The 21739-nt window shown below is 45.8% G+C and overlaps 1 protein-coding gene across 2 annotated transcripts in view; it reads right to left on the bottom strand.

Moving 5' to 3' along the window:
• Positions 1 to 19008, bottom strand: part of KLC1 (kinesin light chain 1) — a 30180-nt gene extending 11172 nt beyond the window's left edge. For both annotated transcript variants that reach the window (XM_065870936.1, XM_065870937.1), the window contains exons 1-9: positions 18748 to 19008; positions 16683 to 16913; positions 13397 to 13475; positions 12678 to 12903; positions 8540 to 8627; positions 7826 to 7927; positions 4822 to 4995; positions 4576 to 4675; positions 30 to 79 (exon numbers count right to left, since the gene is read on the bottom strand). In XM_065870936.1, the coding sequence (XP_065727008.1) occupies positions 30 to 79; positions 4576 to 4675; positions 4822 to 4995; positions 7826 to 7927; positions 8540 to 8627; positions 12678 to 12903; positions 13397 to 13475; positions 16683 to 16913; positions 18748 to 19008 (1311 nt within the window). The remainder of the gene's footprint in view (positions 1 to 29; positions 80 to 4575; positions 4676 to 4821; positions 4996 to 7825; positions 7928 to 8539; positions 8628 to 12677; positions 12904 to 13396; positions 13476 to 16682; positions 16914 to 18747) is intronic.
• Positions 19009 to 21739: the final 2731 nt, after the last annotated feature.

Raw genomic sequence — 21739 nt, forward strand, 5'->3', positions numbered from 1 at the left:
ATCTCTCGAAATAGTATGTCTGTCCTTACTTTGCATTCTTCTCTTTCCTCAGCATGCATCCAAATGGGTTTATTTTCATCTAGGGAAGAAAAAATAACATACTATAAACTGAAGCATAACAGAGCCCACAAAGTGGAATTTGTCAAGTTTCAGCAACTGCAAGGTTTCTGTTTTGTTTTCCGTATGATCCTTCTCAGATATTACTTTTCACATCATGGACAGACAAGGTTTCACAATGGAGAATAAAGACTATGAAGACAGAACCAGACCACAAGAAACCAGTAGGAAATGGCCATTCACATGCAGCTCTGTGAACAGAAGACATGGAATCAAAGGTACCTACCTAGACAGGGTAGGCAACGATCAAAAACACGGACAAACGCTAGGGTCCCTATAAGGAAACTTTTAATGCTAGAACCCTCACGTAACACTTGGGACTATTTAGAATTTGAACAATTAACATTAAACAAAAATCTAAGAAATAGTAGTAAGATGTTGGGAGCAAAAATGGAAAAACTACAAATCAATATTCCTTTAAAATTTTCTTCACTTTTGAGAACACTGACACATACCACTCATCCAAAGCTTCCAACTAATGCACCCACATCATGGAGGATAAGCAGTCTTAAAAGTGAAGGTTATGGGCTTTCCTGGTGGCGCAGTAGTTAAGAATCTGCCTGCCAGTGCAAGGGACACGGGTTTGAGCCCTGGCCCGGGAAGATCCCACACGCTGCGGAGCAACTAAGCCCGTGTGCCACAACTACTGAGGCTGCACTCTAGAGCCCGCGAGCCACAACTGCTGAGCCCGTGTGCCACAACTACTGAAGCCCGCGCACCTAGAGCCTGTGCTCCACAACAAGAGAAGCCACAACAATGAGAAGCCTGCGCACTGCAACAAAGAGTAGCCCCCGCTCACCGCAACCAGAGAAAGCCCAAGCACAGCAAAGAAGACCCAACGCAGCCAAAAATAAAAATAAATATTTTTTAAAAGTGAAGGTTATGAAAATACTTTTATGACATGAAAAAATGCTTAAGCTACAAGTATAAAAGGAAATAAGCAGTATGCATGATTATATATAAAGTGTGGTTTCAATCACGCAAATCAATTGGCAAAAAAGGAAGGAAAGACACAAAAAATTAAGACATATTTGGGTGATGAAATTATAGGTGATTTTCATGATCCCGTCTCTTCACTTATTTTTGAGGTTTCTGGAGAATAAGACCTGTGCTCCCACCCAATCCAACCACTCATGAGCTACCCATCCTGGGCGAGTCGCTTAGCCTGCAGTGTCCTCGCTCCTAAAATGGAGTAATGTGTGACCCACTTCACAGGACTGTTGAGAAAATTAAATAAGATTACATATTTAAACTGTTTTTAACTAGAAGACTAGTATGTGGTTAACTATTCTTAGGATTATTGGGCATGTCATAGGAGAAGAATGAAACTAGTTTTAAATACTGGTTTTAAAAGAGTGAATATCTGTATAGCAAAGGAAACCACAAACAAAATGAAAAGACAACTTACGGAATGGGAGAAAATATTTGCAAATGATGCAACTGACAAGGGGTTAATTTCCAAAATATACAAACAGCTCCCACAACTCAACAACAAAAAAACAAACAACCCAATCAAAACATGGGCAGAAGGCTGCTTCCCTGGTGGCGCAGTGGTTGAGAGTCCACCTGCCGATGCGGGGGACACGGGTTTGTGCCCCGGTCCGGGAGGATCCCACATGCCACGGAGGAGCTGGGCCCGTGAGCCGTGGACACTGGGCCTGTGCGTCCAGAGCCTGTGCTCCACAGCGGGAGAGGCCACAGCAGTGACAGGCCCGCATACCGCAAAAAAAAAAAAAAAAAAAAAGGCAGAAGACCTAAATAGACATTTCTCCAAAGAAGACATACATATGGCTAACAGTCACAAGAAAAGATGCTCAACATAACTAATTATTACAGAAATGCAAATCAAAACTACAATGAGGTTATCACCTCACATCAGTCAGAATGGTCATCATTAAAAAGTCTACAAATAACAAATGCTGGAGAAGGTATAGAAAAAGGGACCCTCCTACACTGTTGGTGGGAATGTAAATTGGTGCAGCCACTATAGAAAACAGTATGGAGGTTCCTCAGAAAACTAAAAATAGAATTACTGTATGATCCAGCAATCCCACTCCTGGGCATATATCCAGACAAAACTGTAATTCAAAAAGATACAATGCACCCCTATGTTCATGGCAGCACTATTCACAATAGCCAAGACATGGAAACAACCTAAAAGTCCATCGACAGATGAATGGATAAAGAAGATGTAGTACATATATACAATGGAATACTACTCAGCCATAAAAAAAGAACGAAATAATGCCATCTGCAGCAACATGGATGCAACTAGGGCTTACCATACTAAGTGAAGTAAGTCAGAAAAAGACAAATACCATATGATACCACTCATACGTGGAATCTAAAATATGACTCAAAGGAACCTATCTATGAAACAGAAACAGACTCACAGACATAGAGAACAGACTGGTGGTTGCCAAAGGGAAGGGGGGTGGGGGAGGAGTGGAGTGGGAGTTTGGCGTTAGCAGACGCAAGCTATTACATACAGAATGAATAAACAACAAGGGCCTCCTGTACAGCACAGGGAACTATAATAGGTATCCTATGATAAACCATAATGCAAAAGAATATAAAAAGAAAAAGAATGTACATATATAACTGAATCACTTTGTTGTACAGCAGTAATTAACAACATTGTAAATCAACTATACTTCAATTAACAATGGTGAGACTAGCCAGGGAAGTTTTGAAAAGGAAGAGTACTTACAGACTTTGTCACATCACATATCTAACTTCACCCCCACCCCGCCTCACTGCAAAACCACAGCAGCCAAGAAGATGTGCAACTGGTACAAGAATCAATACCTGCATAAATGGAGAGGAATGGTCCACCATTACCACTACCACTACCACCAGCAACAAAACCCTTGACTTGATAAAGAATTTAGAATATGACCTTACGGATGAGTGGGGGGAATGGAAGGATTATTCAGTTAGTGGTGCTCGTACAATTGTTTAAATACTTGAAAAATAACTGTATATCACAATTATTAAAAAAAAAAAGCGAACAGTATTTAAAGCTTAATAACACTGTTATTTACTGCAGTTTTAGCTTTATGTACTAACCTAACCCTATTGTTAGAACAGACAAGAATCCACCAGTTAAGAGAACTAGATTTCCTGACAACAAACCAGGTCATGGGTTTCAATGCTGCACTGTAGCCAAGGCCCTGTGACCTGAAAGCCACGCCCCGACAGCAAACCAGGAAAACACGTGCATCTTGCCTAAAGAAAAAATGCCTTTCTGTCCTACGTTTTAACATTTGTATGGAGGATAAATCTGAGTACAGAAAAACTGCTTTTAACTAGAACCCAATTAACTGGACTTCATGCTACTATTTTTAGTAGAAAGAAGCTAGCAAATCACAAGGAAACAAGTCTTCCCCAAGAGTAAAATTTTTTGAAAGAAGCACTAAGGAGATGGCCTGGAATCAACACAAAACCAGCAAGGCCTCTACAGTTAGACGAGGACATGAAAGTGCCCTGTGAACTGTACAAGTCCAGGGAGGTGGGCTGTTATCCAATCCCGGCACAACTGCAAACAGAATCCATTTTCAAAATGATGAGCCTGAGGCATTACGATCTTCTGATAGTAAGAGATTTACTGCTCCACTTGTTCACAGAGAAAAACTAACACACTTTTCAAAGATTTTTCAAAAGTAGTTTCTAGAAACTCTCTATAGAAGGAAATATTTATTAATCAAAACCTTTTTCCCCACAAATTCTAAGGTTTCCCACACACTAATAACAACTGTTCACATTCTGAAATCCTTATGTAATAGGCAGTAAAGGGGGGAAGATGCCTTATGTAACACACAAATATTGTTTTACTGAGCAATTCAAATCTTATAAAACATTAAGCACCTACAATACTTTAAGGGATACAAAGGAGACAGGCCTTAGCTCCTTAAGGCCGTCAAACAACCCAGCAGGCCTGGGATGGGTCGAGAAGCTGCATTTCTGACAGGTCCCAGGTGGCGCTGAAATTGCTGGTTCCTGCCGGCACTTTGAGAACCACTGTATTACAGAGCAATTCTAGAAAGCATTAATGACTCCAGGAAGGCTTTCTGGAGTCAGTGCACCTAGGCTGTGCCTAAAGCACGTGTGGACTCTGGTGAGGGTAGCGTGGCCCATCACCCTGACCACAGGCTGCATGACTCCATTATCAGTAATGCCAGGGCAGGTACGCAGGGTTCACCACGGTCACTGGATGATGAATGATGAGCCGATGGGCACTCACTCAGACCGGGTCACGTCCTCTCCAATAAGCGCTCCATGGAAAATCATTTCTAAAATTCAAATTAAATTCTATCTTGAAAATACTGTGATGACTTGGGTATTACCAAGTTCAAGCTGGAAATCACTATTTTTTTTTATCCTTGTGCTTCACGGAAATCACTATGTTTAATGCATCCTACAACTGCATCTGCTTAGAAACAACAGTACATTTCTTACCATCTACAGAACCAAACTCCCTTTCATGTGCGCGAGTGAGAATCTCTTTGTACAGTGTTTCCGCCTGCTTGAATTTTCCTTGCTTCAGATAGCAGGATGCCTTAAAATAAAACAAAGTACTTACTATTCTTCATACGTAAGTGAAGCATACGTTCTTATTTATAGGTTAAACTATGAAACAGAGTTCAGATTTCAGGAAGAAAGTAATCTGGCTCTATCTATAGAGTTGTACCTCTGTCAACGTACCAGGTTATTTTTCGTTTTGGCCACATTGGGGTCATCAGGCCCCAGTTTGGTTTGGTAGATCTCGAGGGCTCTTTGATAATAATACTCTACTTCTTCGTACTTGCCCTGGTTCTGGCACAGTAAGGCCAAGTTATTTAACTGCTTGGCAACATCGGGGTGATCCTTTCCCAAAACCTGGGAATAAAAAATAGTGTATTAGAAACACGTATTATTTGTTTCACATGGTACCATCCGATCCATTCTCCACCCTATCATGAGAAGGCGCGTTCTAAACATAAATACGACTGTGCCTTGTTTCCAGGCTTATGATGTTTAAATGGCTCCCCATGCAATAATAAAAATAACTTAACCAGAATTTGTTGAACTCCTTATTCCTGGGGGGAGGGGACTATGCTGATTTCCTTCACGTGCTTTAGTGTCTTTAATTCTTATAATAATCCTACATGGTAGGCAATACTATGCACAGTTTGAAGATGGGTTTTAGAAAGGCTATTTAATATGGCCGCCCAGTCCTTGAAGTGCCTGGACTTACACCTGGCCCTTCTGAGTCTAACTACATTACACTTATCCCTGCACAGAACAGCCTTCAAAGGAAACTTCCAATTCTTCAATTCACATCCTACGTATCCCTTCACATTCAGACCCAGATTCTCTGAGCATCCCAAACCTCTGCCCTCACATTTCAAACTTCACCTCAGGGCTCTTCGAACTTGAACTTACTGTCCCAGACGCCCAACACTCTTCTCCCAGCACTGCCCTGCTCCCCACCCTCCACTAAATAACTCATCTTTCAAGTCTCTTTTCAGGTCCCCTCAGAGAGGACCTCCTTATATCCAATTTAAGGGAGCCCTCAGCCCATCCCCACCCAGTTTACTCACAAGCACATCACCTGGTTTTTTTCTTTCTTTGCAAGTATCACTACCCAAAACTATCTTATCTATTTAGTCCTTTATCGCCTGACTCTCACCCGTTAAGATGTAAGCCTCAGTGTGCAAATGCCTTGTCTCAATGTCTGGATGTAATGTCCTCTCAGCACCTAGGACGGTGCTGGCACACAGGTGGATGACCAAACACTACACTGCTTCCTCAGGACCTGAGCCAGCCATCCAGTCTCTCACCTTGTGCCTTTACCTACAAAGTCCCCAGTGAGGCAGGCTGCCTCTCCATCCCCTCTGCATTCCCTTCCTCTCCCTGCCTGGGAAGCTCTGACCTCGGTTCTTGAGACTCAGCTCCAACGCTGGCCGTTTGTGGGAGGCCATGCCCAGCACAGTCCCAGCCCTGTACCTGGAGAAGCCCTTGCTCTATGTGCTCCCTGAGCTCTAGGCTAGAAGCCAAAGCACCTGCATTCCCAAGGTCTGCTTGCTGCACTGTGTCCCCAGGGAAAGGACTGTGTCTAATTTGAAATCACCAACTCTAACCAAGCAGGGAGCCCCCAAGTCCTCAATAAATGTCTGCTACACGACTGAACGAAAGAGCAAATATATATGAATGAATCTGAGAGATCATCACCTATAGTTCATAATCCTCAATTTGATACATTTGTGATTCTCCCTGATTTTAACCCCAGCCCACTCAAAATCTCAGTGGATAAATAAAAAATAAAATAAAAACTATTTTAGGGCTTCCCTGGTGGCGCAGTGGTTGGGAGTTCGCCTGCCGATGCAGGGGACACGGGTTTGTGCCCTGGTCCGGGAGGATCCCGCATGCCGCGGAGCAGCTGGGCCTGTGCGTCCGGAGCCTGTGCTCCGCAGCAAAAGAGGCCACAGCAGTGAGAGGCCCGAGTACCGCAAAAAAATAAATAAATAAAATAAAATAAAATAAATAAATAAAGATTATTTTATTTTGTAAATATTATGCAGATGGCAACACGGACAAAACTTTACCTGCATAATGTGGTAATTAGCCCCTTTTCATCTTCCCTTTCCCAGGTCCTTGCCATATGACTCAAAATTAAATGACTGATTGCTCAGTATCAATGGTAAATAATGACACAAAAGTCAAATTAAAGTATCATGGCATTGGACTTCCCTGGTGGCACAGCGGTTGGGAATCTGCCTGCCAATGCAGGGGACACAGGTTCGATCCCTGGTCCGGGAAGATCTCACATGCCACAGAGCAACTAAGTCTATGCGCCATAACTACTGAGCCTGCGCTCTACAGCCCGCTAGCCACAGCTATTGAGCCCACATGCTGCAACTACTGAAGCCCGCGCGCCAACAGCCTGTGCTCCGCAACAAGAGAAGCCACTGCAACGAGAAGCCTGCACACCGCAATGAAGAGTAGCCCCTGCTCGCCGCAACTAGAGAAAGCCCACACGCAGCAACAAGACCTAACGCAGCCAAAAACAAACAAATAAATAAATAAACAAACCTATATGTCATAAAATAACCTTAAAAAAAAAAAAAGTCACGGCATGGACCTGCCAAGTCTCTAACATCTGAATACACGGTCATCCAGAGCACTGCTGAAATTAACAAGTTACATTTTAAAAATACCTAATTACTATAAACTGTATTAGCTGACATTACACATCCATGACTGACTTAATCTACAGCTCTGAGTTACTCTTTAGTTCTCAAAAACAATCATTTTCTTCAGTTTCATAAGCATATTTGTTGACCTCATTTTTAAAATTTTAATGTTTTTCTTCTTGACTGGCACATGCCCCACCGTCAATGAAATGCCCCCGTGCCTTCCACCTACAGGCCTGAGAAATTCCTTCTTCAGTTGAATCATTTCTAGGCCTCAGGCTGGGAGGGCATGCAGACTCAAGGCTCCACCCTCTGCATACCCACTCCTCCTAAACTTCCATGTGTATGGGCCCATCTGGCTGCATTTGGGGCTGCCCACCTGACTGAAGGGCTTATTTTCAGTAAATGGTCAGTAATGATATATCACAGTGGTCCTATCTCAAAGCTTAAAAGTGAGTTATTAAAAAAAAAAAAAGTGAGTTATTTAAAAGCATAAAACATAGCATCTCAAGGAGAACCGTCCTTAGTCGCACCTTTTCTCTGATCTCCAGAGCTCTTTTACACAGCGGCTCAGCTTCTTTGTACTTTCCTCTTTTGCCGTAAAGCACTGCGAGGTTATTCAGAGTCGCTGCCACCTACCAACACAGGGAACCGTGAAGAACAGTAAACGACAGCAGTGGAGGGGACGTGAGACATCACACACTCATCACGCCCAGTATGTGCAGGGAAGAGCTCTCAGCTGGATGAAGGAACAGGACTCCACTTAAAGGCGAAAGAGCAGTCTCACTGTCTACAGACAGACTGCATAAAGTCACACTGCAGAATATTAAAATTAACACATCAACATCAACAGGATCTTGATTTTTTTAATTTCACTGAAAGCCACAAAGCCAACCAAAAGAGATCTATATGCAAATCTGACCAGATTTTAATAAAAAGACAATACAAAATCTTTATGAAAAAATTTACAGAAGTACATGCAATTTGATTTAGGATCAAAAAACACAGTACGTGATCCATTTGAGGTGGGGTGATAAACAACTTAAATGCACAGACACCTGCTAAATGGGAGTCACCAGCACTGAAGCTCATCACTTGTACTAAGTGAGGGAAGTCCTACCTGTGCCGTCCAGTGAAAAGGCAGCTCTTAAATCTTCCCTGTTGAGTTTAATATTAAAATGAGATGGGTATAAAAATACATTAGGGAAAATAATATATAAAAAGAATGAAAGGACCAGTATACAAACCGCAGGATGATCTTTGCCCAGAGTTTTTTCACGGATGGCCAAGGCATCATTCAGTAGATTAGCTGCATCTTTGTATTTATTCTGGTCTCTAAATTGAAAAACATACAGTTAAGTGTTATAGACACAGCTTACTACATCTCTTTAAAATGTAATTTTGGAACTAAAGAAATAGAAGTTAAGCTTCAGTTATTAAAAAATAGACGTTAGCTATTAAAACTATTAAAAACACTGCTAATGTAGGAGAAAAAGACTCCATCAATAAACGTACTGGCAAGGTGAGCTGGGAGTCGGGCCTGATTAGCTTTTGAACCTGGCCCTCCCATCTAGATCACTGGGACAATACTACCCCCATAACCCCGCACACAGTAAGCGAGGCCGTCCAGAACGGTGAGGCAGATGGAACGGATCCCAGTGTCTGCACCCAGTTCTGCCAGCTACCGGCTGCGTGGCTCTGGCATGTCACATGGGCTCCACAGTCGCAGTCGGCCCACCTAAAAAGGAAGGACGTGACTCACAGAGCTGCTCTAAGAAGCTAATGATTCGCCACGTGCCATGGAAAAGCCTGTGAAACAGAAGCCCAGGACGTACCCCGCAGTGTCTGCTGGAGCAGGGCGGAGCAGAGGGTCCTGCTGACAGTGGGGAGACAGAAGCACCTCCAGCCCAGCACCCCTGGGTTTAAGTGCTACCTGATGATGGGGCTGCAAACCAGTTACTTACTTTGTGAGACTTAGTACACATACTTCCCAACTGAGTAAGAACGGCTGCCCAGCAAGGCTTTGCCCTGCAGAAGCCAGACTGTCCTGCAGAACACTGGAAGGGCTAATAAGGCTTCCAGATCCTCCGAAGCACACTAATTCTGGCCAAGTATATAGGTTTTGGACTTCCCTGGTGGCGCAGTGGTTAAGAATCCGCCTGCCAATGCAGGGTACACAGGTTCAAGCCCTGGTCCGGGAAGATCCCACATGCCAAGGAGCAACTAAGCCCCTGGGCCACAACTACTGAGCCTGCGTGCCATAGCTACTGAAGCCCACGTGCCTAGAGCCCGTGCTCCACAACAAGAGAAGCCACTGCAATGAGAAGCCCACGCACCACAACAAAGAGTAGCCCCTGCTCGCCAAAACTAGAGAAAGCCCGCGTGCAGCAACGAAGACCCAACACAGCCAAAAAATAAATGAATAAACATATATTAAAAAAAGGTAACAGAACATTCACAGAAGGACACAAATGACTAAAAACACACAATCACGGAATACAAATTAATACACAATGCTGCACATCTCCATTAATAAAGAGTAAGAGACAAGCAGCCCAGCCCCAGGCTGGTGACGGAGGAGGAGGAGTGTGAACTGGCACCACCTTCCTGAAAGCTGCTGGGCAACATGTACCAAGAAGCGTATCATGTTTTTGTTTTTTTTTTAATTTATTTATTTAATTAATTTATTTTTGGCTGCGTTGGGTCTTCATTGCTGCACGCAGGCTTTCTCTAGTTGCGGCGAGCGGGGGCTACTCTTCGTTGCGGTGCATGGGCTCTAGGTGCGTGGGCTTCAGTAGTTAGGACACATGGGCTCAAGAGGTGCGGCTCACGGACTCTAGAGCGCAGGTTCAGTAGTTGTGGCACCCAGGCTTAGTTGCTCTGCTGCATGTGGGATCTTCTCAGACCAGGGATCGAACCCGTGTCCCCTGCATTGGCAGGAGGATTGTCAACCACTGCGCCACCAGGGAAGCCCGCGTATCATGTTTATACTCTAACCCGCTTTAGGAATTGACTCTAAAACAAAATACAAAATCCTGAGCAAAACTTGAGCAAAAGATGTTCATCAGTAGATTAATGCCCCCCCACAAAAAGCTTAAAATTAAATGTCCCTTAACAGAAAAGTGTTGAAATAGAGTTATGGTACAGCTCTAGGACACAACATTAAATATGAATATATACGTAGCTGCTAACTTTTTTCAAATGTTCTGCTGACATGAGTAAACTCTCACACTATAGTGCGAAGGAAAAACACAAGACTGAGGAGAGGCCACCGAAGTCCCAGTACCCAGCACAATGACACCTGTGTGACCACGCACCCTAAGTACAACAAATTCCAGTGGCATTCTATGCACATTTTTTATTTAACTCATTTACAATAAAAATATCTACCATCAGCCAGAAACTCTCATGTTCTTCGTAGGCATGTAAATTTTTTAAAGACCTTTCTGGAATAAAATTTAGCATAATCTACCAAGATTTTAAATGCAACCTGTGACTAGGGAATTCTTACAATAATGCATAACAGTAAAAATCTGCAAACCTAAATGTCCATCAGCAGGAACCTGTCAAAAAATGTCAGGACTACCTGTAAAACAGAGTGCTATGCAGCATGGAAAAGGCTGTGCTGCTCTCGAAGCCCAGCCGCGGCAGTGGCCTGGAGCTGCAGCAGTGGCATGGCAGTGCTCAGTTTCCTTCCGGTGCTCTTTAAGGCCATCACCTCCCTCTCTGGACAGTTTACTCCTCTTCTCTTCATGGAGCCCTCCCCCTCCTTTCCCCCTCCCTGCTCAGGTTCCCAGCTCCATCCCCGCCAGCCCCACGCTGCTGCCTCCTGCCGGGCTGCCCTGCCTCCAGGCTCCAGCCCCCTCAAGTCCTGCGCACTCCCCACAGCCACTCTTCTAAGACCTGGCACCTGCAGAGTGCCCAGCCCCTTTCAGCCCCATCTCTTACTACTGCCAAACAGGATGCAGGAGTCTGCCCCAAACACACCCTTCAAGGCCGCAGAAAGCGCTCGCACCCCTCCATTAGGCCTTCCCTAATTCTCTCAGCTGGAAGGCATCTTTCTGTTCCATGAACACTTCTGGGTTACTTTCTTTCTTTATTGGCCATACCAAGCGGTTTATGGGATCACAGTTCCCCAACCACGGATTGAACCCGGGTCCCAGCAGTGAAAGCGCAGAGTCCTAACTCCTGGACCGCCAGGGAATTCCCACTTCTGTGTTATTTTATTAACAACAGTCTCCCTGCTTCTATAATTACATATGAACATAGCCAGCCTATTCTCTAAACAAGGTTCTCAGTTCCTCTAGAAACAGGTTTAGATGATGCTGTTTGACTATTTCACAGTGCCAGGTAACACCATGTCTCACATCCCCTGCAACCCTTCAGAGGCTCAGAAAAGCTAAGGGCTCTGGACAACATCCTCTGCCTAGGGGCCACTTAGCAGAGATACAAACTGAACTCTCCTGACTTCCAATTCCACGTTCTGGTTTCTCCTTGAGAACAGGTATTATGTATCCATCTTTAGGGTCTCACAGGAACCAGCCCAAAGTCTTACATACATCTGGATCAAAACTGTTGGCTAAACTGAAACAACCAAACCAACGAAGAAAAAATGGAGCAGTTCCCTGAAACCCACCACACTGGAGTGGCCACAGCAAACCAGTCCTGCACGTGAGTAACACCCCGACCTGCTCAATTTCAGGTCAGTTCGGCTAAAAGACAGAAGCAGACAAAGGGCTCCCATGTACCACTGCCCAGTCAGTGCCTAGGCAAACTTTTTAATTCCATTCAGGAAGTTCACCAAAGGCTTCTGAGTTAGCAAACATGTTCAAGTGACTCAAGGTGGAGACAAGAAGACAACCTGGTCCTCAACTTCAAGGAGCCAGGATCCCGGGAGAAGAGATGACAAAATTCAAATCACCCGGAGGCCAAGTACAGGGCAAGCGCTGCGAGAGAGGCAGGGACAGGGTTATGGGGCACAACTTGGGAAGGGGCACGTGGAGCCCTGGATTCAGAAAGGAGAGAGAGCTGACAAGGCCTCAGAAAGGCAGGGGATACGGGCAGGCAGGGTGGGCAGAAGGAGCCTGGTATACCAAGTATTGTGGGGAAAAAAATCAAAAGAGCTTAGCCTGGCCAGAGCAAAGGGTGCTGTGGGCTAGTCCTGGACGGCTGCCTGGGAGCCCCAGGCAGCGTCTGTTCTTCAGGGTCATACTCTTGCCAGAGAACTTGCTAAATGTTTGAACTTAACCCCTGGCTGTGTGAAGACAAATGGACGATAAGGCTGGAAAAGTAGCTCATAACTGTTTACAGAAACGTATTTTTAGGACAAGCTCATTAAAAACGTTGTCTCTAGGTAAAATTAAGAATAAAATGAGGACTACTAGCCTGTACACCAAGGCCAAGATGTTCAGCATGGTGGCCACGTCCGGGTGGTCATGGCCAGAGGTCTTCTCCAGGTCCTCCAGGGCCTGCTTGCAGAGGGGCACGGCGACCTCGTAGCGCCCCTGCGAGGCGTACTGGATGACCAGGTTGTGCAGGGTGCGCAGCCGCGCGGGGATCTCGTAGCCACCCTGCTGGGCGGCCACCGCTGCACTGCTCTGCTGCTGCTGCACTGCAGAGAGAAGGGCTCACTTCAGGCAACAGAGAAAATCACCCGATGACACCAGCTGATCAGCACTCCCTGCTCCGGCTCTGGTCCAGGTCAGCACGTGGTCCCCACTGTACCAAACCTGTCCAGCGTTCCCCGCGCAGGCGAGGCAACACCAGCGACTTGTCGGGGATGCCGCACGCGCCCCAACAGTGTGGTGAGACTGCTCTTGGCCCCAGGAAAACTCCTTTGCCCTTTCACTCTGTGAGAATCCACAGACCGCACCAGAACTGCTGGTGCATGCCCTGTTTACGAGGGCTGGCTCAACACGTTACTCTATCCCAGCGACGAAACGACGCACAATTCTCTGGGGAACCACGAGGCAGCCTGAGTGTGCAAGGGCTGCTGTGAGGCAGGCTGCAGGCACGCCACCGCCTGCTAATGACAGCAATTACACCCCAAGAGGACCCGCCACCTCCGTCTGCATGCTGCCATTTAACCACCACTCCCAACTTACTTCCTTGACCAGGGTCGTCATCGTCATTTGGGAAGAGGTCATCCAGAGGTTCTTTGGTGGAATCAGTGTCTTTGTCCTCCTATAAAACCAACCCAGGAGAATATTAGTCTTACAAATACTATAAAATCCTGCACTGGAAATCTTTGATACAAATCTCATTTAAACTAAAAATAGAAAAGATGGTTTGTTTTTCAGAACAAACATAGGACTAGCCACAATGTGGTCTATCCATCAGTTCAGTAAAGAGTAATAAAAGGCCTGCTAAACTGAACTCAAAGTACTTGTTCGGGCAGGAGTGGCAGAACAGATCACGATGGCATCTCTGTGCCTTGGTCGTCACCCGTGTCCTACAGAAGTTCAAAGAGCAGGGAAGCCCTTACTTGAAATAAATTTTATTTGGAAACTAAATGATTAAAATGGCAAACCTCTGAACACCGCAGAACTGGCAGGCTGGACACTCCCCTCCCCACCCAGCATCTCCACCGCAGGACCCCTAAGAGCAGTGTGACAGCCTATGACTCGTGTCCCCCACAGATGAGCCCTCAGGTAAAAAGAGTACACACTGGAGAGAACAGACAGCAGCTTGACCAGGGGAGAACTCAGCGTCGCCCTGGCGCAGATGGACACCATCTGCCTCTGGAAGGGACCTGAGAGGCACATGTCACTTTTATAACATTCCCATCTGGGACACACAATCCAAACACACTCATGAGGAAACACCAGACAAATCCAAACTGAGGAACAATCTATGAAGTAACTGGCCTGTATTCTTCAAGAATACCAATGTCATCAAAGACAGGCTTTCTTCTTTCTGTGAAAGGACCTGTTCCAGATGAAAGATGACTAAAGGGACGGGACCACTATGTCCAACATGTGGTCTTGAACTGGATCCTGGAATGAGTGAAAAACGTCATCGAGGACTCTGCTGAGATAATCAGCAAAAAATGGAATCTGGGCTACAGAGGACAGAGGAAGCACTGCGCCTGTGTTCAATCTCCTGAATCTGACCCCAGCCCTGGGTCTCACAGGAGAACTCCTCATGCCAAGGAAATGCACCAGCAGCGGTAGGAGGAACGGGGCAGAAAAATTATCATGCGAACCCCCTAAAAGGGGAGGCAGGGTTAGCTCATTGTATCTCTTCTCCAAGCTAGACATGTTTTCCAAATAAAATGTTTTAAATGTCTCTGATTCTATGAGACTACCTTTCCCCTGCTCAATGTTATCCAGTTTTCCAGGTGAATCCACTTCTCTATTCTTATTCCCACAGCAACCTACAGGAGTTATCTTCTAAATCAAAACATTCAGTTGCTCCTGACCTAGAGACACAAGGGAGAAATACAGTATGCCTCATAAAACAGGGTGCTATGGACTAATTGTGCCCAAAATCATGTTGAAGCCCTAACCACCAGTGTGATGGTATTTGGAGGAAATTAGGTTAGATAAAATCACAAGGGTGAGGCCCTCACGATGGGATTAGTACCCTAATAACAAGAAGAGACATCAGAGAGCTAGCTCTCCCTCCCCCCACACCCACACCCTGCCATGTGCAAACACAGTAAGAAAACAGCTATCTGCAAGCTGGGAAAAGGGTCCTCACCAGAAACCAGCCATGCTGGCACCCTGATATCTGACTTCCAGCCTCCAGATCTATGAGAAAGTAAATGATCTGCTCTTTAAGCCACCTAGTCTATGGTATCTGGTTATGGTAGCCCAAGCTAAGACACAGGGTAAGTGTAGGTCTGCTGGTACAATACACAAAACCATTCCTACAGTCTTAGGATGAGGGCTCAGACTGGAGACACAAATGTGGAACTCAGTGGTATACAGATTATGTAGCGAACATGCCTAGAACTGTTTAGGCATTAAAAAAACGTTAGCTCAAAATACCATGCGAAATCCAGGATTGGATTCTAGAGCAGAAAAGGGACACTAATGGAAGGACTGGTGAAATCCAAATAAAGCCTGTAGTTTCGTTAATAGTGACGTAGCAATAGCAACGTTAATTTCTTACTTTTAACAAACGTACTGCTAGGGACTGAATGTCTGTCCTCCCCACCCCCTAATTCCTATGTTGAAGCCCTAATGGTCAGTGTGATGGTGTCTGGAGGTGGGGCCTCTGGGAGGTAGTGTGGATTAGATGTGGTCATGAGGATGGGGCCACGATGACAACATTAGTTACACAAAGAGCAAGAGACCCTAGGTCTCTCTCTCTCTCTCTTTGCACAAATGCACCAAGGAGGCCACACGAAGACACACCAGGAAAAAGGCCCTCACCAAGAAACGGACCAAGCTGTCACCCTGATCTCAGACTTGCAGCTTCCAGAATCAGGAGAAATTAACTGTCTATTGTTTAAGCCATGCAGCCTACCGTACTCTGGAGACAGCGCCCCAAGTTAACTCAGACACGTTATGCGGCAATACAAGATGTTAACACTAGGGGAACCTGGGTGAAGGGCATGCGGGAATTCTCTTTACAGTATCACGTCAAGAGACCTAGGGTCTCTTGCTCTTTGTGTAACTAATGTCGTCATGGTGGCCCCATCTTTATGACCGCATCTAACCGACACTACCTCCCAGAGGCCCCAACTCTGACTTTTCTGTGAATCTAAAATTATTCCAAAATAAAGAAGGTTACTTTAAAAAAAAAACTTAACTGAATCAGAAATAAACAGTAAACAAAAAACGGTAATCGAGATTGGGATGAACATCCAGAGAGAGCCAACAGAAGAAGGAAAAGATCACGATCCTTGGGGAACCCTAACATCCAGGAACCGCAGGAGGCCAAGGAGGCACGAGTGAGGGTGCAGGAGAACCAATGGTGTCCTGGGAGCAGGGCAGAGGGCTGCAAAGAGAAACTGAGGATCCACCACAAACTACAGAGGTAGTCCCGAGTCTGGATTCAGGCGACTGGATCAGGGCACTGTTAAAGGAAAAGCATTCCAGCAGCGGGATGTGCATGGAAGCCAGACTGCAAAGGGTGAGGATGCTCAGGAGATCTCAAGCTGCAACAGACCTCGTTGAAGGCAATGGCACCTCTCTGCATTTATTTTATATTTACGAAGTATTTTCTGAACTGACCATCGTTCAAAAAAAACACATACGAAGAAACTACTCCAGAGAGAACTTATATGACTTGCCCAGGGACTCAGTCCCAAGACCCTTAATCCTTGGTCTTGTTTAAACACAACCGCTGGAGGGAACAGGAAAACACTGCCGGCTTTACTGAAACAACCTACCGACGATAACGTGGTAACTGTCAATACTGCATTCATACAGAACCACTTACTGATGGAGAAATGTCATCATCGTATTTTTTTAGCTGATTCATGAATTCCAGATGCTTCTTTTCTTCCTCCAGTTGAGCCACAGACTGCTCACTCTTCTGCAATTTCTGCTGCGTGTTGGCCAATTCATCCCGCAGCCACTGATTCTCCTGGCACAGACGACGAACCTGTGCACGCAGTTTCTGCTTCTCCGACTCGACGGCATTCAGGTGATTTGACAGAGCCATCATAACCTAGACAGACAGAAACACTGACAGCACTGCAGTACTCAGCCCAACAAACGCCACCTCCCGTCTCCGCAAGCATCCTGGGGTTGTAGCTCTAGCTGACACCTGCAGACACGTGCTCCAAAGTACATACAAGTATATTTTGCCATTTACTTCTATTTCCACCCTTTCTTTAGTCACAGGCTACATTCAGGGCAGGATCAAGAATATCACATGCTCAGAACATCTATGAAAAATGCATTTCTTTTTTCTGTTTAGAAAGTATCTCGAATGGACTAGCAATGGACAGGCAGCTACTGTACTGATGAAGCTGTGTTGTTTTACTTTTTATCTAGATGGCGCCAACAGAATTTCTCAGAGACCCCTTGCCACGGGTGAGAGCACGTGCACACAGCTGCACACGTGTTCAGAGTGCAGGTCACTCTGTGAGGGGCTGGTGGTGGAGCTGGCGCGGGGCGCACAGACAAGACTTCTTCGCCACTGCAGGGGAAGGGACGAAGGCTCTGTGGTGTGGCCAGCACCAAGAGTCAGGACGCCCTGACGCACTCATAAGCGGAGGTCCCTACTGGGCTCGCTCTGCCTGGGGTGCACTGATGGGTCTCAGGGACCGGCCTGCCTGGGAGGATAAGGGCTGGAAGGGTTGGGGAGGAAAGCCGGCTTCGGTCTGTTCTCTCTGCAGACCGTGCACCTGCCCCTCCCTCTTTGTTATCCTCCTAGGTCTAAAACCTGACACTCTAGAAGGTGGGGCTCTTTCCTCCTCCTCCTTTTAACCCCAATATCTGCCAAACTAAAAAAGGAGGTTCACCTCTATATCGCTTTTCAACACAACTTGCAAAATAAGAGATTCACAATAACCAAAGTCCTACAATTAGAATCTGTCACATGCTTAGGATGAAGAATTCTAAAATCAGAGTATGGCCGTCACTTTGGTACAGAATGATTTCCTCTGTGAAAGCAGGAACTGGTAACCCAGCAGCCCCACTTCTGCCTCATTCATTCGCTATACAAGACGAAAGCTAAGAAAGAAGAAGCCCATTTTTAGTGTATTTAATTTTACCTAAAATATGTTGGCAAAGGTGAAAGTTATGGGGGGGGCGGGGGCACACCTAAATGTTTCCAATTTTTTCATCTCTACGTCTAGCAGATCAGAAACAAAGGTTTAGTCAAGTGCATAAGACAATCTTGTCTTGGGGTACTGCAGAGACTATGAGCTGTTGGCCAACATTCACCCTTCTTCCTCAGGCTTAAGAATCTGGAACTCTAAGGGGCAAGACAACATTCCCCAGTGTCCCTCACAACTAGGTGTGCCCACGGAACCAAGTTCTGGCCAATGAGGTGTAAGCAGAGTGCCACGCACACTTCAAGGAGGTAAAGGGAGGAGGCACACCCTTCCTGCCCCTTCGCAGTCCTAGGGTGGGGTCACGTGGCTGCAGCTGGGACTCTGTCTTAGCCCACGAGATAGGCTGACTGGGGTGTAGTGAAGCAGGTGGCAGGGTCCTGGGTACCCCTGACACCCATACAGCTATAGTATCCATCTGGGACAGCCCACCTGAGTATGTGCTTTTACGTATGACTATGATATTTAAGCCACTGTTTCTGTTTTTTGATATATGCAGCCAAATCAAATCCTAACTGACACAGAGTTACCTCTGTTTTCGCTCTACTTTTTAAAATGCAGACATGCCCAAATCATCATTTGTATAACATACATAACCCACATATAAGCTGATGTCTATTACTCTGTAAGTATCTGCCCTCTAGTTTAGTTAAACCTCGTATGTCAAACAAAGTCTCCCCTTTTCCAGACTGTCAACTCCACGTCCGTATCTGAGGCTTGTACCTGTGCCTCGCTCAGGCCGAGCTCCAGCATTTCCAGCGACTTTCGGATCATGTTTGATTTCTCTTCCACCAGGTTACTTTCGTCATCTTTCTTCAAACACTTCAGTGTCTCCAGTAAACTCTGTAGAATGGAATTGTGCTCATTTTTCAGAGCCTCCAGGCCCTGAATTACTTGCTTTGTCTTAGAAATAATTTCATCCTGTGTAAGCTTCTCCAACTTGTCTTCCTTTATGTACACCATTGTGGACATGTTGTCATACATTCTAGGATGGAAAAAGGAAAAAAAGATAGACATCTCATTAGAGGCTTAATTTATGTTACACCTTTAATGAAATACATGTGTGAAGACTTCCGAATTAACATTTTTATAGGTGAATGATAAATATGTGTATTGTGATTTATTACCTGGAAATACTACATTCTGTACTGTTTCTGTTTGTCCTTTGCAGACCAAATTAATCACTTTTCTGGCTTATGTCTGAATTTTTTTTTTTTATGGAAGAAATGACAGTAACTGAAATTAATGCCAAAGATGAAAAGCAGCAAAACATCCAAATGGCATTTCTAAGACACACAGCAGGGCTTCCCTGGTGGCACAGTGGTTAGGAATCCGCCTGCTAATTCGGGGACACGGGTTCGAGCCCTGGTCCGGGAAGATCCCACATGCCGCCGAACAACTAAGCCCGCATGCCACAGCTACTGAGCCTGCGCTCTAGAGCCCGTGCTCCGCAACGAGAAGCCACCGCAATGAGAAGCCCGCACACCACAACAAAGAGTAGCCCCCGCTCGCTGCAACTAGAGAAAGCCCGTGCGCAGCAATGAAGACCCAAGGCAGCCATAGATTAATTAATTAATTTTTAAAAACATATTGAAAAAAAAGAAAGACTCCAGGAGGGTGAGGGCTGAGCATGCCTACTGGGTCAGACTAGCCAAGAGGTCACCAGCACGAAATCATATGGTGTCTGGGACTGGTTTTAAAATACTACAGTGAGAAGGTAAAGGAAAGGGGAAAGGAGCACATAAAACAATGTCAGCAAAATGGTGATGATGGCTAATACGAAGCAATAGTTCTTTTTACTATCCTCTCTAGTTTCATGTCTGTTTTTAAACCTCATAATTTTTTTTTTTAAGGCCACAAACAGTGATCATTAGGAAAGCCTGTTCAGGAGAGTGAGAGGGACAGAAGTCACATTAAATCACCTGAGAGTGATTTCCTTCAGAGCACTTACGACTACCCAAAATCTTTGTTTTCACATATTGTCTTATATTCCCTTAAATATGAATTTTATTTAAAAGGCAAGACTTTACCTCATACCCACAGTGAATGCACACTACGTGGGACAGTTCCCGGCCCTCACAGACCATCTGGTGAATGGATGGACTGATAGATGCTGGGGGAAGGGGAAGCAGTGGTTGCTTGGGTTTTTTGTTTTGTTTTGTTTTGGGCGGGGGGGGGGGGGGGGGGGGGGGGCGGCACGCCGCGTGGCCTGTGGGATCTTAGTTCCCTGACTAGGGGTTGAACCTGGGCTACGGCAGTGAAAGCGCCGAATCCTAACCACTAGACCACCAGGGAACTCTGGGGAAGCAGTGTTGAAGCAGTGAATACAGACCACACATTCCAGGATTTGGGAGTGAAGGCTGCAAGTAGCCGATAACAGGGTCACATCTGTCCTTGTACCCCCAGTTTCATACTGGAAAACTGATTTTTTTGCATAACACAAAGACTAAACTTTGGAAATTTAGAAGCTGTCTGCAGGACTATTCAGAAATCCACCTCCATAACATAAAGAGCCCAGAAAACAGCAAAAGAACAGAGGCGGCTCCTCTACCTGACAGTGTAGTACTATTAGATTTGTTACATACTTATTTAACTCATAGCTCTCCACCTGCACTGCAAACTCCAGGAGAGCAGGGACCTCATTTGTCTTGTTCAGCACTATATGCCCAGCCTGTCACACAGTAAACGCTAAATATATATTTGCTGAATGAAAGAAGGGAAACATTTTAGAACCAGCTTCCAATGAACAGGACTCAATACCACCAGGGTAAGGTGTGGATCTGAGCACTGCCTAAGGTTCACTTCCCAGAACTGGTGTCCCTAGAGAAAGAAAAATAACCCAATATGAAGAACTCCTTCTCCACTTTTGGCAGCGACACATTTATGTATTATTTCCTAACGGTGCAACGTTTATTCTCTTCTTCCCCAACCTAGACCATAAAAGTGTTTTACTACAACATACTCTGAGTGAGGCCCTGGCTTACACAGGGTGACAAGGGCCTCACCCTCAGGGACATGCAGGTAAGGAGAATATAAGTAAAGGAACACATCCACCCAGAGCTAAAGACACTTTACAGGTGACAGGACTTACGGTGGGAGCATGGGGGGTGAGGGAGCAGCAGCACTTCCACTGGAGAGGGGAGGCCAGCTACTCGAGAGAAACGACCCCCGACCGCCACCCCCAGGAGAGCTGTTCTTAGCAAATGAGCACATCTTCTCTAGACGAAGTGCAGGGCACTGCTGGCAACGGGCGAGGCAGAGACGTACACGCTCCTGCTGCCTGTGAGCAGCTGCACCACGCTGCAGGTCGCTGTGAGCTAGGCACACTCACGGTGATAAGACTAGAGACGCACAGGAGTGAGGCCACAGCACACCTGCATTCTGAAGGCAAGAGCCGGGGTGAGGGGGCCACGGCAGCAGTCAGGAGAGGGAGGAGGGCATCAGTGACCACGCCATGGAGCCATCCATCAAGACCCACGGCACTTACTTCCCAGCCCTCTGCTGGCCCAAGGTTTGATGCCTCTGCTCAGAAAGCCAAACACCTCGCCAGCAACTTCTCAGTCTTTCCCAGCAATGTTAAACCCAAAGGGACGCAGAGGAGAGTCTGTAGACCTAGTAATAAATGGCAGCGACTTCACTGCTCAAATCACCTCCGGAAAACCAAGGCTCTTGGGGCATGAATGGGCAGTAAGTCATAGCCCTGCAGGTTAAATTC

This window comes from Phocoena phocoena, chromosome 2 (assembly GCF_963924675.1).
Source record: "Phocoena phocoena chromosome 2, mPhoPho1.1, whole genome shotgun sequence".
Taxonomy (NCBI): domain Eukaryota; kingdom Metazoa; phylum Chordata; class Mammalia; order Artiodactyla; family Phocoenidae; genus Phocoena; species Phocoena phocoena.